Raw genomic sequence first — 18,490 nt, 5'->3', positions numbered from 1 at the left:
CCATATTGTAGTAATATCCTTGGAATGTAAATGAGCCGGAAATGATTTCCTTGTATGCAAAAACCTTTTTTTACGAAGTAGGTTCGTAAAAAAAGTTTACGTTATTTGGGATTTTGTTAGTAAAAAAAGATTACGTTAATTGGTATTTTGTTCATAAAAAGAGTTACGTAAAAAGAGATAACGTAAGAAAAGTTTACGTAAACGTAGGTTTGGGTGTACATTACTACAGGGTCCCGCACTCGAAGTGTAACCAACTTCAGACCTTCGAGCCTGGCGTCAAGGTAAATGCGACATATTATCGGGAAAGTATTCTGGAGGTTGCTTTGAATCCGTGGGCAGACAAACATTTCGGTGGCAGACCATGGACGTTTCAGCAGGACTCGGCACCGTCTCACAAAGCTCGAGTGAACCAAGAATGGCTGAAAAACAACGTTCCGAACTAACAGTTTATGGTACCGGAATCGGGGTGTGGGGACCAAACTTCACCCTGCACCGGAGCCTACCTCCGGAGAGCTCGGTATTCTCTGCGGAGGCCGCAGCCATCTTCGCTTGTATTGAAGCTATCCCCCCGGGATCCGAAGCCGTGATCTTTTCGGACTCCCTGTCAGTTATCACTGCCTTGGAGGCAGAAAGATGCCGGCACCCGTTCGTCCAGGCGATTCAGGAATACACCAATGACCAAACCACTGTGTGCTGGATCCCTGGGCATTGCGGGATCCCGGGGAACGAAAGAGCTGATGAGCTAGCGGCCATGGGCAGACAGTCACCACGATATATATCGGAGGTCCCAGCCGCAGATCTGATCACCTACTTCCGGGAGAGACTCCAGGAACATCTTGTAAGTCACTGGAGATCTTCTGGAGGATACCTCCCCAAAATCAAGGGGGAGGTGATCCGATGGACTGATCGACCAGATCGGACGGAACAGAGAGCCTTGTCCCGCCTTAGGGTGGGCCACACCCGCCTTACACATGCCCATTGCATCGCTCGTGGCAGCCCTCCCTCCTGCCAACACTGTGGAGTCAGGCTCTCGGTAGAGCACATCCTCACCTACTGTCCCGAATTCCAAAACCTTAGATCCCAATACAACATTAGCTCCTCTATCCGCAACGCTCTCTCCAACGATCCCGTCTCCGAAACTACCCTAATCCTTTTCCTTACAGACGCCCGCCTCCTAAACCAAATTTAGTATCTTCCCCTCCCAACTAAATCCCCCTCAACTACCCCATCCCTCCTCCTCCTCCTTCTCTTTCAGAATCTCGGCGAAGACTCAGCATCCACTGCCCGGACCACCCGGACCACCCGGACCACCCGGCCGCTGCCGCACACCCAGTCGAGAAACTACACTGCTCCATGGGCCATCCGCGGGGGGGGCCGGAATGTCGACCAAGGCCCCCTTAACTTTCAACCACTACACGGACGCGACAGAAAGCAATCCGCCACAGACCCAGCACCTAAGCGGCCATCCGCCGGGGGCGCTGCCCTCGGGGATGTTACCCGCGGCCCGAAGCTGTAACATCAATCTCAGTCCAGCACAGAAAAATAGTCTTTAACGTAGTCTTAAGCTTATCCCTATCTTCTCTCTTTCTCTATCTCTATCCCCTCACAATCTAAGACATATGAACCGATACCATGAATTGTAACTATTATTACTGACTTTATGTAAAAACTCCCCCCCCCCCTTTCCCCGAAATGCCCCACCTTATATCTCCCAGCCACTCCCAAACCCCTACCCCAATCTGATACATACCCGGTGAACGACCATTATTAGGTTAAAACCGGGGGTAAATAAACGATATAATAATAATAATAATAACGTTCCGAACTTCATCACGTCCATACAATGGCTCTCGAATTCAACAGATGCGAATCCAATGGATTATTCTCTTTGGGCCATTTTGGAGAGCAAAGTCCGATTTAAAAGATACACCAGTCTCGAGGCGCTGAAAAAAGTTATTGTCCGCGAGTGGGCCAAAATACACCAGCAAGTCACATTCGGGCAGCTTGCGATTCGTTTTTTGACCGTCTCAAGGCCATAGTCAAGGCAAAAGGTGGTCATATCGAGCAAAAGTGAATTGATTCTGAATTTTGTATTATTTTTACACATTTTGTACTTTGAATTAAGTAAAAGTAATTTTCCAAACTGAATTTATGGCCTTTTTAATTGGTTACACTTCGAGTGCCGGACCCTGTATTGTCAAAGTAAAGATTAATTTTTGTTATTAATATTAAAGCTTCATTTTGTGTGATCTCAATATACTTATTTGCGAAGTCTATGCCGAACACACTTTTGAAAATTTTGTTTTGAAAATTTTTTAATGCCCTGAAAAGATCCATTTTAGTTTTTTTATTCGTGTTGGTTATGAGAGGTACTGATCAATATCATCCAGCACTACTCGATGATCAAGCTTTTCCAGTAGTTTGATTGAATGCAAAAAATCAGCAAAATTACCATTGGAAAAAATGCCTCTCGTGCGGGGCAACCGGTACATAACATAAATCCACAGAAGGTCCACTTGCTGATGAACACAGGAACCTCCAAACTAGTAAACGTTATAACAATTTAGTGACCGTAACTTGTATGAAACCAATTCATGGAACAAGTAGAAGCCATATCAACGTGCATTTCAGCTTGTGTTCACACTTTATCCAACACAGTCGAAAATCACTTACGGTCGAGGCGACAGAAACAAAGACCATACAGTGTAGTGAACAATAGAATATACAAAATGGCCGATTGTCTGGTTGTTAGGGGGAAAAGAATGAAAGCCGTATTAAGGGATGGCATGCTCCCCTTGGGTTAGTAAAGGAGCGTCAGAAGGGTCTGACGAGTGGTTGGACATAAGCCTTGCCATTGTGCGAATAAAGTCTCGGCTCACATCCAACCCTCGGAACCAAGCTTTCGTCGATACCTGTCGTATAATGGAATCTAACCAACGTTCTAAACTTCCATCATTCCAGAAGGTTTGCTCTTGACGAAAACGACTGAAAAATTCATTGAAGCAGATTGGTCTTTCATAGGTTTCACCTTGTCCGCCATCTCATTGCCCCTTACGGAATAATGGGACCCAAACCAATGTAATCTGAAATGATTTTTCAGATATAGCACTCATTTGTTCCCGTATTTCCCCTAGGTAATACGGCGAGAACTTTCCAGGCTTCACTAAACGAAGGGCCTCAATAGAGCTGAGACTGTCCGATACAATGAAGTAATGGTCTGTGAGAAAAGTGTCAATGATCATAAGGGTATACTGAATTGCAAGATCACTGAGTTTGTAGGAGGCGATGAAGTTTTCATTGAACATACTTTAGAATTAGAAGTATCAAAGGAATGTACACGGTGAGTATTGTAGGAAGAAGCATTATTGGTATGTGACATGAAATTAAAGTACAATGTCATAAGTCGTCTTGGTTCGAGAATAAAGTTCGACTAGTCGTTCAAAGTTGTCGAAAACCAACGGATTTAAGACACTACATCGAATGAGTTGTCGATATGAGAGATCCCAAAAACGGGTTTTCAATTGGTGATTGGTACAGCCTTATCAAATCTGTTTATTGAAGTCCCCACCGAATTCCAGATACTGTACGAGGAAATTTGATTCGTTTTTTTGGCAGTTTCGTTCCAGATACCGATGGTGACATCTCCAGTTACCTTTGGAATCGAGCCAGACCCCAGAATACTTGAATGTGAAAGCCTGAGCTATAGTTTGACCCACTAGTTGATGCTCTAGTTGTGCAGGTTCATACTACCAACACAGTTTTCTCCGTGGAGCTGTAGAGCCCATGTAGACAAAGTGTCCAAGGTAGTTTGTAATGGTCCTTGCAGATCTGAAGACTTGCCTCCTGTAATAGATGCCACGCCATCATCTGCAAGTTGCCTTACCGTGCAATAGTTTTCAAGACATTCATCGATGTCTTTGACGTAAAAGTTTTAAAGAAGAGGGCTAAGGCATGAGCCCTGGGCAAGGCCAATGTAGCTAATTCCGAAGATTGTCAAATCTTCGAGTCTACAATAAGTTGTTTAAAAGTGGGGAAATACCATTCTTGTGTAGCTTCTCCGAGTTTCCGAAAACAGGAAAGCATTGCAATCGACCGATACGAGTTGTGGTCGGAGGCTGGTTTGTCCGGTTTCTGAATAGTGATAACTCTCACTTGTCTCCAGTCTTGAGGAACAAAGCTCTGTTCGACGAACTTGTTGCATAAAACCAAAAGAAGCTTTTTCGCGATATCGGGATGATTTTTGAGTAAGTTGAATTCAATTTTATCACGCCCTGGGGCATTGTTGTAGCACGACAAGAGGGCAAGAGAAAACTCCGTCACTTGGTCCGTGATTTGAGATCACTTGGGTTTTTTAGTGTCCCTGGAAGCTACAAAGCTCTGGTTTCTAGTATTTTAAGATATTTGCGAGGAAGCTTAGGAGAGGACAAAATTAGTGTTTTCCTGTTTATTCCAAGCTGAAAAAAGAAGGTCCTTTGCCGGGGTCATTTGAAACATCAACGTCAATCGACAAAAAAGCAAACAGGTTATCAGGAATAAGTAAAGTAGCACGTTTAAGGATTTCCGCGTAAGATTCTGTGGAATGCTCCCTCACGGTTCGCTTTAGCTTATATTTATATGTTTATATTTCGAGCACTCAAAAAGCACTCGTTTATCGTTTATCGTTTATCGTTTATCGTTTATCGTTTATCGTTTATCGTTTATCGTTTATCGTTTATCGTTTATCGTTTATCGTTTATCGTTTATCGTTTATCGTTTATCGTTTATCGTTTATCGTTTATCGTTTATCGTTTATCGTTTATCGTTTATCGTTTATCGTTTATCGTTTATCGTTTATCGTTTATCGTTTATCGTTTATCGTTTATCGTTTATCGTTTATCGTTTATCGTTTATCGTTTATCGTTTATCGTTTATCGTTTATCGTTTATCGTTTATCGTTTATCGTTTATCGTTTATCGTTTATCGTTTATCGTTTATCGTTTATCGTTTATCGTTTATCGTTTATCGTTTATCGTTTATCGTTTATCGTTTATCGTTTATCGTTTATCGTTTATCGTTTATCGTTTATCGTTTATCGTTTATCGTTTATCGTTTATCGTTTATCGTTTATCGTTTATCGTTTATCGTTTATCGTTTATCGTTTATCGTTTATCGTTTATCGTTTATCGTTTATCGTTTATCGTTTATCGTTTATCGTTTATCGTTTATCGTTTATCGTTTATCGTTTATCGTTTATCGTTTATCGTTTATCGTTTATCGTTTATCGTTTATCGTTTATCGTTTATCGTTTATCGTTTATCGTTTATCGTTTATCGTTTATCGTTTATCGTTTATCGTTTATCGTTTATCGTTTATCGTTTATCGTTTATCGTTTATCGTTTATCGTTTATCGTTTATCGTTTATCGTTTATCGTTTATCGTTTATCGTTTATCGTTTATCGTTTATCGTTTATCGTTTATCGTTTATCGTTTATCGTTTATCGTTTATCGTTTATCGTTTATCGTTTATCGTTTATCGTTTATCGTTTATCGTTTATCGTTTATCGTTTATCGTTTATCGTTTATCGTTTATCGTTTATCGTTTATCGTTTATCGTTTATCGTTTATCGTTTATCGTTTATCGTTTATCGTTTATCGTTTATCGTTTATCGTTTATCGTTTATCGTTTATCGTTTATCGTTTATCGTTTCTCGTTTATCGTTTATCGTTTTTCGTTTATCGTTTAACGTTTATCGTTTATCGTTTATCGTTTATCGTTTATCGTTTATCGTTTATCGTTTATCGTTTATCGTTTATCGTTTATCGTTTATCGTTTATCGTTTATCGTTTATCGTTTATCGTTTATCGTTTATCGTTTATCATTTATCGTTTATCGTTTATCGTTTATCGTTTATCGTTTATCGTTTATCGTTTATCGTTTATCGTTTATCGTTTATCGTTTATCGTTTATCGTTTATCGTTTATCGTTTATCGTTTATCGTTTATCGTTTATCGTTTATCGTTTATCGTTTATCGTTTATCGTTTATCGTTTATCGTTTATCGTTTATCGTTTATCGTTTATCGTTTATCGTTTATCGTTTATCGTTTATCGTTTATCGTTTATCGTTTATCGTTTATCGTTTATCGTTTATCGTTTATCGTTTATCGTTTATCGTTTATCGTTTATCGTTTATCGTTTATCGTTTATCGTTTATCGTTTATCGTTTATCGTTTATCGTTTATCGTTTATCGTTTATCGTTTATCGTTTATCGTTTATCGTTTATCGTTTATCGTTTATCGTTTATCGTTTATCGTTTATCGTTTATCGTTTATCGTTTATCGTTTATCGTTTATCGTTTATCGTTTATCGTTTATCGTTTATCGTTTATCGTTTATCGTTTATCGTTTATCGTTTATCGTTTATCGTTTATCGTTTATCGTTTATCGTTTATCGTTTATCGTTTATCGTTTATCGTTTATCGTTTATCGTTTATCGTTTATCGTTTATCGTTTATCGTTTATCGTTTATCGTTTATCGTTTATCGTTTATCGTTTATCGTTTATCGTTTATCGTTTATCGTTTATCGTTTATCGTTTATCGTTTATCGTTTATCGTTTATCGTTTATCGTTTATCGTTTATCGTTTATCGTTTATCGTTTATCGTTTATCGTTTATCGTTTATCGTTTATCGTTTATCGTTTATCGTTTATCGTTTATCGTTTATCGTTTATCGTTTATCGTTTATCGTTTATCGTTTATCGTTTATCGTTTATCGTTTATCGTTTATCGTTTATCGTTTATCGTTTATCGTTTATCGTTTATCGTTTATCGTTTATCGTTTATCGTTTATCGTTTATCGTTTATCGTTTATCGTTTATCGTTTATCGTTTATCGTTTATCGTTTATCGTTTATCGTTTATCGTTTATCGTTTATCGTTTATCGTTTATCGTTTATCGTTTATCGTTTATCGTTTATCGTTTATCGTTTATCGTTTATCGTTTATCGTTTATCGTTTATCGTTTATCGTTTATCGTTTATCGTTTATCGTTTATCGTTTATCGTTTATCGTTTATCGTTTATCGTTTATCGTTTATCGTTTATCGTTTATCGTTTATCGTTTATCGTTTATCGTTTATCGTTTATCGTTTATCGTTTATCGTTTATCGTTTATCGTTTATCGTTTATCGTTTATCGTTTATCGTTTATCGTTTATCGTTTATCGTTTATCGTTTATCGTTTATCGTTTATCGTTTATCGTTTATCGTTTATCGTTTATCGTTTATCGTTTATCGTTTATCGTTTATCGTTTATCGTTTATCGTTTATCGTTTATCGTTTATCGTTTATCGTTTATCGTTTATCGTTTATCGTTTATCGTTTATCGTTTATCGTTTATCGTTTATCGTTTATCGTTTATCGTTTATCGTTTATCGTTTATCGTTTATCGTTTATCGTTTATCGTTTATCGTTTATCGTTTATCGTTTATCGTTTATCGTTTATCGTTTATCGTTTATCGTTTATCGTTTATCGTTTATCGTTTATCGTTTATCGTTTATCGTTTATCGTTTATCGTTTATCGTTTATCGTTTATCGTTTATCGTTTATCGTTTATCGTTTATCGTTTATCGTTTATCGTTTATCGTTTATCGTTTATCGTTTATCGTTTATCGTTTATCGTTTATCGTTTATCGTTTATCGTTTATCGTTTATCGTTTATCGTTTATCGTTTATCGTTTATCGTTTATCGTTTATCGTTTATCGTTTATCGTTTATCGTTTATCGTTTATCGTTTATCGTTTATCGTTTATCGTTTATCGTTTATCGTTTATCGTTTATCGTTTATCGTTTATCGTTTATCGTTTATCGTTTATCGTTTATCGTTTATCGTTTATCGTTTATCGTTTATCGTTTATCGTTTATCGTTTATCGTTTATCGTTTATCGTTTATCGTTTATCGTTTATCGTTTATCGTTTATCGTTTATCGTTTATCGTTTATCGTTTATCGTTTATCGTTTATCGTTTATCGTTTATCGTTTATCGTTTATCGTTTATCGTTTATCGTTTATCGTTCATCGTTTATCGTTTATCGTTTATCGTTTGTGCGCACAAGATTTGCTGCGTGATTTGCTTTCTTGAGTCAAACAGTAAATTAGATTATGAGCGAAACGTTTTTTATTTATATTTTTCATTGTCACATTTTGGTACAGTCAACAATTTGCAACCAAAAACAGTTGATGCAAAAATTTTATAAAAATCATGTTGTCGAAAAGTAACGTTGGAACTTATTGTAACTTGGTATGATAAGATGTGAATTCGAAACATTATTTGGATTTCATTTTCACCAACTCAACTTGTTTCATTTTATCATTATTATTGCCATTAACATTTGTTGTTATTAAAATAGTTTTCACCAAATGGCCGAGCGTTGTCGTGATGAAAAACTATGGCATCGTTTCCTTAACTGGAAAATATTTTAAGTTCGCATTTAAATGCATGTATTGGTCATAATTCAAAACTAAACATCTTATTGTATTCATAAAAGTCAAATCGACGCCGAATACATTAGCATACAACGTCAAATCAATAGAATTTTGCCTTCGCCGTCGACCTTAAAAGTAACCGACATCATTATATTTCATATTTCAAACGGCGCACAGATCTAAAACAAAACTGGAAACTTTGGAAAGCCCATTCCCCCCAACTCACTCGAACGTGAAACCTTCTGCTCGCTGCTCTACAATCTATTTAATCGACGAATCCCAAATGGACCCAAATGGTCGAACGAAAAACGAAAATGAGTGCACTTACCAGCACATATACGGCAAACGGCATCACCACGACCGCAACCAGCAGATCGGCCAACGCGAGCGACACTATGAAGTAGTTGGTCACCGTTTGTAAAGTCCGCTCGCGACACACCGCCAGTATCACTAGCACATTACCGAACAGCGTCAGGATCGGAAACAGCACCAGGATCAGGCCCCAGTAGTTATAGTGGACTGCAAGCAGAGAGAGAGAAAAAGAAAAAAATATGAGAAAACGGGAATTAGTGCGGTTATTTAATTGCATTGCATTGGATTCTGATAAATTCATTCGGTTTGCCGTGGCGGATGAACGAAGTGCCAATGTTTCGCCGGAGAGAGACTCGAAACTAGAAAATCATAATTGGTTTAATGTTATTAGTAGCCAAACGGGTTGAAACGATCGCCAGACTAGCGAACGTGACGAAACAATCTAAATAATGGGATAACAGAACGTTTTAGATTGCATATACGGTGATGTAGTACGTACGTGTAGAGAATAATAAAAGGAAATTGCACAGCTTTTCCATTGAGTCATTGTGGAACACATACCATAATTTTTTTTACGTCGATTTTGTAGAGATAATTCCTTTAGCGGGTGCTTGAAATATATATCTTCTATGATCAGAAATATTGTTCTGCACCTGACCTTAAAATCTGCACAATTTTTTTTTGAGTTCGAGAGAATCAAAATAGTATCATTACAACACCCCGAGTGAATTGAAACATTTGTTTTTTTTTATTTCTAGTAAGAAAGAAAAAACCTTCTGTACTATAGAAAACTACCATGCGTTGCCTTTAGATAATAATTCAATGAAGACGCATGGTTGTTTGAATGGTTTACTCTTGATAACATCAAGAGCAGTGAAACGACTGAGGGTTTACTGAGGGTGTAAATAATTCATTTCTTACTTTGGAATGGTAAGAATTTCCTAAGCGAAATAAATCAAAATTCTAATTATTAGGAGTTATTGCTAAAGCTCACTTCACTTTCTCACATATGATAGAATAGAATTTTCTACCTTAAATTCAAATGGTATAGTAAACTCACAATTGAACGAAAGTTTCATTAGATCGCTTATTATTAACAACACAATGCTTTTATTTATCATGTGAAAATTTTAAGAACATTGAATATATGAGTCAAGAACATAGACTCTGCGCGTCTTAATTTTGAGAGATTGTTTGTGCATTAACTAGTATAACATACAGAATAAAACAGTGCTTTGATTACGTAAGTCATCCTAAAAAAACGAAATGGGTTCACTATTATATGCACTTCCGGTACCGGAACCCGAGAACCGGTATAATGAAAGTCGGTTCGTACGGCCACCAACTAACATGACGTACAAACTCTTCAAGTACGCACTCTAAATTATGATTTAAATGTTTGTCGCATCCGAAAATATTTTAAGTGACGGTGTACAATATGTAACACACTTTACCCTATAACTCCGGAACCGAAAGTCGGATCCGGATGAAATTCACGAATTCCGTATGGGACCAGAATACCTTTCATTTGAATCTAAGTTTGTGGAAATCGGTCAAACCATCGCTGAGAAAAGTGAGTGAGATCCATTTTGAAATATATGACCACTATTTCCGGTACTTCCGGAACCGGATACCGGGAACCAGGATAGCCGGAATCACATACACACACATACACACACATACACACACAGACATTGCTCAGCTCGATGAACTGAGTCGAATGGTATATGACACTTGGCCCTCCGGGTCAATTTTCATAAGTGGGTTTTTCAAATGATTGCATAACCTTTCAACTTTTTTGTAGCAAAGGCATCTCGTTGTTTAGGATTTGTAACGAGAACGGAAAAACATTTCACAGACATTTACTGCTTGAAGTCTCTATATTGCTCACTCATTCGTACAACGCTCGAGTACTGCTCTACGATATGGAACCCATATTACCTTAACGGCGCCCACCGAATAGAGTCGGTACAGCGAAGATTCGTCCGATTTACTCTTCGACAGCTACTTTGGAATAAGCCTCACTAGTTGCCTAGCTACGAAAGCCGTGGATTATTGATTGGACTCGACACTCTTTTTCATTCGACGTGATTTGTCCCGTGCTATGTTGATCGCCGTCATATTGAACAACAAAATAGACTGCCCCGCATGTCTTCCTTCGATTGCCTCTTAGTCGTACTAATTACGGATACAACGGTGCTATTATTGGTCTACAACGAACTTTCAATCGAGTATCTGCTGGATTGGAGTGAAAAACAGAAGTTCCGAAATCTGCTGAACTATGCTTTCGCGTAAAAGTCTTGTCATTCATAATTAGCCGGTGCGGTTCTATTATCATCTGGGTGTACAATTTACGTGCATAACTAACCCCCATTCCCTAACAGAGACGACAATGTCGTATATATAAGATCACAGACGATACTATTCAAAAATTATCCCTTCACATAAGTAAAGCTAGTAATGAACCAATTTGCATTCTGTGCGGTTCGTAACAACGTGGAGAAGGTTGCAGTATTCGTCATCCTCTCTTCACCACCATACGGAAGAAAATAACTATGAGCAAATTTATTGCTTCAGATCAGTGAAACCATTTTCAAGTGGTGAATTGAGAGATTGAAAATAACGCCCATATTTATGCTGAGCTCATACACCGAAACCTCCATTTACGAACTAAACGGGGGTTCGTAAAAAGAGGTAGTTCGTAAAAAAAAGTTTACGTTATTTGGGATTTGTTTCGTAAAAAAGGCGGGTGGGTAATGTCAGAGACATAACGGGATGTCGTGAATACGAAAACAACTGACATGTTCCTGAACACTTCGGAATATCAATTAGTTGATCAATTGTATAAATTATTCAAGCATTTCCATTTTTGACATTTTTCGCAAAAACAAAGAAGGCTTCACTTGATCTCGATTACTGTGAAACTGTTCTAGACTTGCACGAAACAGAGGATATTTACCTTCGATTTGCGAAAAAGAAATCCTAATAGTTCTTTAGGAAATTTTTAGAGCCATTAGAACGGCTGATTTTGTGTGATGCTCCCCACCGTTGTCCTCTTTTCGTTGTTTTTTCACTTATGCAAACGACTAGCAGCTGTGACTTAATCGCTCTTGTCGGAATCGAAACTAGCTTTCCAAACGACACACTATACATCTGCTCGCAGTGACGATAGAATCCAAACCGATTCAATTTTTGTTAAGAGGTTTCATTTTACGTGATTTCGTTTGTAGCTTTCTCACTAATGTGCGGTCCTAACGGCTATAAAAATAGCAGCATATTGAATTTTAAATTCGATTATTTCATTTCGGATTTGCATTTCATTGGAAGAAACTATCAGGATGCTGTACGGGATTCATTCTTGTCTTTCAGAAGCACCAAATTGTGGAACTCATGATATTAAGCACTGTTCGGAACATTTTTCTCGAACGATTTGTTGTACAGCAGCAGATATTTTGTTCTCTTCCTCAGAACGCGTTCTGATTGGCTGGTGTTGACATGTGTCAAATGAGACAGGTTTTTCAATAGTGTACTATTGAAATACTTCAATGCTTTTTCTATACACGCTTAAGTTGAAAAATTTCGATTCTTTTGGTAGTTAGATTATATAAATCCTTTCACAGATCACTGAGCTATGAGCTTTCAAAATACGAGAATGCAAACGCGCCTTATAAATTATCCTCTTTGATACTCGTTTATACCAAACATTTCAGAAAAGCTTAATTTTGAATTATTTGAGATTATGTCACACAACTGAAAATTTTGTCATAAAATTGTGATCATATTTCCGATGGTATGTAGCAAAAATTATGTTGATTCGTTAGATACAACAAGAGATATTCACGATCAAAAACTTATCACTCTCTCCAATCGATTCAGCTCGACGAACTGAGCAAATGTCCGTGTGTGTGTGTGTGTGTGTGTGTGTGTGTGTGTGTGTGTGTGTGTGTGTGTGTGTGTGTGTGTGTGTGTGTGTGTGTGTGTGTGTGTGTGTGTGTGTGTGTGTGTATGTGTGTTGTCAACTAAGAGGTTATGTTTATGTTTTTTGACAGTATCTGTCACAATCGGCCTTGAAAATAGAATATGTTTTCAAACTTAGATTCCGCACCTATTACCCTATCCAACAAGCCATAGATTGTTAAAATCCGTCCATTTTTAACGGAGATATCGAAATTTTTGTGTAAGCGACCTTTTCCCCTATTCCAGCAGTAGAAGTTTCAAGCGCTGTTTGATAATGCAATGCTTGGGGGCAACGTGAAAACGATTTTAAATACTGTTACATACAATTATTTCTAAGTATCGAAAGGACTGTGTACAGCATCCTTTTTCATGGCATTTTTCCTCGGACCGATTTTAGCACGGTTCGTTTTTGGCAACATAATCGTTCGAATATGCCATGTGTAAACCAGATGATGGCAGCATTTTCGAGTTGAAAGCAATTCCATAATTATTTCAGTTTAAGCTACTTACAGTAATAAATGCTTGAAGAACATAACTCCCGAATACCATTCGACTCAGTTCGTCGAGATCAGCAAATGCGTGTGTGACAAATAATTTCACTCAATTTTTTTCGGAGATGACTCAACCGTTTTTTACAAACTCAAATTCATATGAAAAGTCGTATGCTCTCAATCAAGGTTCCTGAATTATGTTTGGTTCCGATCTCTGGTTCCGGAACTACAGGATGATATGTGAAATCTAATCAAAATTGTGTAACTCATTTTTTTCGTACATGGCTGAACTGATCAAAGATTCAAATTCAATATAAGAATCATAAAAGATTCAAATGAAAAGTTTTAAGATTCTATAAAACATCTTGCTTTTCAGTCAGATCCAAACTCCGTTTTAGGGGATAAAGGGTGATTAGTATGAAAATGTCTATTTCACATAAATTAATCAGGTTTATCGGGTTAGCAGATTTGGATAGTCGATAACCAAATGAACTTATTCCAGTTTCAGTTGTTTTCAGTTTTCGATTAGTAAGGTACCCTAAAATTTAATTCGCACTACGATACACACTCCTCAGGAGAATTTAAATGATTTCGGCTACACCGATTTTCGAATTCCGGTTCTAGTATCGAATCGTTTTCTCAAAAAAAATTAAATCGAATTTCAGAAACAAAAATTCAAATTAAAATAAACTTATGGTCCCGTACAAAATTAATTAATTTTATCAAATTTTGACATCCGATTCTGGAATTACAGGATGTTGAGTTTTTAAAATCAAACCAATATAGAAAATTACAATCCCGAAAAGCGTTAAAGTTGGACTCAAAACGATTGCAATTTATTTGTCATATAGTCATACGAATCGGTTTGGGTTATGCTGCTTTCTGAATACCGGCTCTGGAAGTACCTTAAATTACCGTAAATTCCAAAGTGCAGTTCGCAGTTTCGAAATTACAGAGTAATGAGTGATTAGGGTCTGAGGCCAGTGTGTTTTAGGGTGATTTAGAGGGCTATTTCTACGCTTTAAATCTGATTTTCTCAGAAACGGTGACGAATATAATAAAAACCAACTGACAATCTCTTAGAAAATTAGTTTAGATTATTCTGTGAAAATTTCAGAATGATTGTTTGACTTTAGCGGTCGGGGAAAGTCTTTTTTCTGAAGGAAGAATTGCATAGCTGAAAACGCCGTCTTTCAACTTGTTCATTGAATATCTCATTTTCAAAAGCATGGATCAAAAAACTATTCTGAAAATGTCTAGAAAATTTAATTAAGATGCGATTAATGCATAAAAATGAAGTGTCGCGATAACAATGAAGTGAATGTTATTTTTGTGAAGGTAAGTCGATTTCTATGGCGGCGCCATTTTTTCTGATAGAGAAATAAAATCGACTCAGAAAGGCTGCCAAACAAGCGGTAGCTTTATTGGATTTATGTGATGTAGTCAAACTTGTAACCGAAAATATCAAGAGTTTCTTGACAACCTGGCCACATCGAGAGTCATTTTGCACATTTGCGAGGGAGCACGGAGAGAAATGTAATACGCACAGCGAGCCACGTGGTTTTACGCGTCCTACTGGCCTCAGCCCTTAAAATCTCAAATTGCCGCTTAAAACTACGGTCATTAAAATAATGTCATGAAAACTGAAACACCGAAGTATATTCATGCAAAAAGCACATGCGGAATGATAAAAAAGGTATCATTTCACTGCTAGGTGGATTAAGCACGTTTTTATGGTTTGTCTTCGTCTCATTGACGGGTTAGCAGTTTTTATTAAATTGCTAAGTAGATTCAGCGGTTTAATATAAACCGCTAAGCAGACGTAAAGTTAATGCTATTGGCAAAACACTTTGTGCTATTGCACCGAACTGCCATGTCTACACTGACGTCTCCAACGAAACAGATTGCAGAATAAATTTAGAAAATATATTTTGAACCTCTCAAATTACCACAATCTGGACGGCCAGCACTGACGAGTTCTAGATGGAACATAAAGAAAAGCAATTGCAAACATAGGATTTGTCAAAAGACATGAAACGCGTTAATGTGTTGGTTTCAATAGCGGGCTTAAAATAATAGCATTGAAAATTAAATTTGGCTTTTATTCCATAATTGTTTTTTGATCTATTTTTGAATTCTTGGAAGAATTGTTCTCTTTCTTTCTCTATGTGCTGATTTGGTGAAGTGCCCAATCAATCTCCTGTCTCATTTTGTTCGACTCCGTTTTCCTACCAATAACAATTTCCTAGCTACAACGATTTGAAGAAATCGCAATACTGATATATATTCGTCCTTTTCAAAAATCAGTTGCATGGATGCTGTTAGAGTCTGCAATTGATCAGTTTCTTTGCTGATCATCGTGTGTTAGGATGACGAAATCGCCAAAGAAGTTTACTCAACATTCCCGTGATACAATTATGTTTTCCAGTATGTTGAACTATTATTTATCGAATCATTGCAACGAAGTGATTTCACTTCGGAATATCACGGAATATTAACTTATTTTCTGTAATTGCCTTTAGAAAACATCAATAATCGTTTAGCTTATGAGGAGTTTGAAAAAGGCAATAATTTTTTTCATTTTTAACTGTTTCCACCCCAGCAGAAAGCTAGTTCCGGAATGATTGCAGCTTGTCCCTTTTACTTTCGTCTGCCCATCCATTCTGCGAAGAGTAGTCCTATCTGTTTAGTCTTTTCGAAGGTAACCACGATTTTCATTCTCAATCCCGTTTACTCGCAGGCGAAATGAGCAACAGATGAGCACAAGTTTTCAGCTTAAATCCCAAATTGAAATTAGATTTGGGAATTTTGCCAGCGGGCAGAGTTTGCGAAGGATGGCCCGTTCTCAACATACTTTACACACACACAGACACAAACGCACGAAAATGAAACATGCTGTTTTATGTTGGTTGCTCATTCGTTGCGTGGCCCGGCAGCTGAAGCTTTTCAACGGACCGACTGGTCACTGCCAGGATGGTGTTTGATGTTCGCTGGTTTGGATGATGCACAGAAGATTCACTGTGGCCCGGCAGCTGGAGACCAGTCAGCAGCATCGAGCCGGAAATGATTTTACACATTTCTTGGGTCGCCTCCGGGCGTCCAGCAGAGATTGTAATTTATCTTTCTTTTTGTTGTGTTTTTTTTTTTGGGGCTCCGTTTATTTGCACATTAAGTTTAATGATTTACGCTCGGTGGTTCGTGGGGTTTTTCTTTGCCATTTCCGCGTAAATAAACCGATTCCTTAATAAGGATTACGCGTGTAATGTCTTTCGCAAGCTGCCCGGGCGTGTCCCTAACCTAATTACGCCGCTGACTGGTATCGTGTTTTTGATTTCATTAAAAAAACAAACGACGACGACGACGACCGACGATGCTTTTGACCGGAGCCCGGCAATGAGTTTTGTGATGGAAAAAGAAAATCGAGAGCCCCTGGAGAGTGGTGGAAGAACTGTCCGCCCTGTCGAATGATGATAGAACGATCGTAAACTGAGAGGGAAAGGGAAAACAAAAACGGCCGGAAAATAATCATTTCATCAGCAGCCAAGTGGAAAAAGAGTTACGATCCGGAGGCCGTCAGCGAAAAGTTGGTACACGGGAAATAAGCTCTTTACGGGGATGGTTCCCATTTCGGCGCATTACACTACACTTTCGTGGTCGGTCATCCTTTTCATCAATTAGGTAATGCTGGTGGCTGACGAACGATAGGAGGTTTTATGGTCCGGGAAATTGGGCGATCGTTTTTCTTCCCGGCTGCAGCAGCGATCCATTTTGATAGATGATTTGGAGTTGTGGAGTAATTTCGAAATTGGGCAAGCCTACGATCGATGGGAGATAGCTTTTTTAATAGCCCAAAAATAAGTTGCATCTTATTTGCTTGAGGCTAGGTTTAAAGTTCTCAAAATCGGATTACGCCAGCAAGAAAGCAACTGCTTGAACTTGCAAAATCATCGATTTCCTAAGCAACCGAAACACCGGCCCGGGCCAGCAATCGTTGTTGCCAATGTTTGCCCATGTAATGTCGCTTATCTTCGCCAAAACAACTACCAACCAGGATGATGCGTTACCACCTCTAACATGGTCCTGTCTCGGGCGCCGTTTGCCGGCATACTTCCCGCATATTTACGCTTGGTAGAACCAATCTCCGTTAGACTCCAGTAGCCTCCGGCAGCGCAACGATGGCAGTGCCTGCAGTCGGTGGAATGTAGGTAAGTAAACAATCGACCAGCTAGCTCTTAGCTGATGCGGGATCCCTTTTAACTCTTTCCGCTATCCAGCGTTCCAGGAATGAACGACCGTTCGTCCTTCATTCGTCCGTGTATTTCGGATTTGCAATCTCGTGAGCACATGCAAATCAACAACAGCCACAGTTGGAGTGTGGTGGCGCGGTGGTGGAACTTACTCCATTCATTCTCGGGGTGGTTCGGTCTGTCTGTCTGTCGGTTTGAGACTGTGTACACCTGCACGGGCATGTACCATTTTCTTGGCTTGACGGTTGTCTACAACAACTAACCGGGTTCTACTTCTAATTGCCCCACGTCTGTCGGTTTGCTACTGCATAACGGTTAGAACCTGTGGAGTTTGCACGGAAGGGACGGATACTGTGGCAGTGCCGGAATGTGCCTGCGCAGGAGAAGGGGAAAACAAATATCCGGAACTGTTCATATCTTGCTGAAATGGTCTGCTCAAATTTGCACAGACATTCGCTAAACTAGGTCGGTCGAGTGGGTGCCAAAACGTAACCGTACTGTGCGAGTGAAGCACATTCCGGACTGACAGAGGCGTTGCCAGGAATCGAGATGTGTTTCGAGAGAAGGGTCGCCACAACGAGTGGAAATGAGTTTCCGGGAAAAAATCCGAAATTTGATGAGATAGTCAACGACATGTCAGCATTTGAAATTAGATAATATTAATTTTGAAATGAATTTGATTGATATTTCGTACAATCTAAAATAGTATAGAATTGTTCTGACCGTAGTCTGTTTTCGAAAAAATGCTGCAGAAACAGCATATAGGGTCAGAAAGTTTTTCTAGCCCGAAGAGGCGAATGACATTAATGTTAAAGCCTCTATAATTGAAACAAAAAAAAAATAATAATTATTTAACGAATATTTTTGAATTTTTTAGGGAATAAATAAAAACATACTCGCTTTTATCATGTGCTTAGGGGAACTTAACTCTTTTTGGTGGTTTATGTTGTACTGCTATGTGGTAACATACAACATTTCAACGTAAACTGTTAGGTACTGACAAATCGAAGACGAAACCTAAA

The 18,490-nt window shown here is 38.3% G+C and overlaps 1 protein-coding gene across 3 annotated transcripts in view; it reads right to left on the bottom strand.

Annotated features, from left to right (window-relative positions):
- LOC131432793 (dopamine D2-like receptor) overlaps positions 1-18,490 on the bottom strand; it is a 763,103-nt gene that overhangs the window by 539,137 nt on the left and 205,476 nt on the right. For all 3 annotated transcript variants that reach the window (XM_058599309.1, XM_058599310.1, XM_058599311.1), the window contains exon 3: positions 8,790-8,980. In XM_058599309.1, the coding sequence (XP_058455292.1) occupies positions 8,790-8,980 (191 nt within the window). The remainder of the gene's footprint in view (positions 1-8,789; positions 8,981-18,490) is intronic.

This window comes from Malaya genurostris, chromosome 2 (genome assembly GCF_030247185.1).
Source record: "Malaya genurostris strain Urasoe2022 chromosome 2, Malgen_1.1, whole genome shotgun sequence".
Lineage (NCBI taxonomy): Eukaryota > Metazoa > Arthropoda > Insecta > Diptera > Culicidae > Malaya > Malaya genurostris.
The sequence above is the reverse complement of the archived record's forward strand: the minus strand, read 5'-3'. Positions and strand labels throughout refer to the sequence as shown.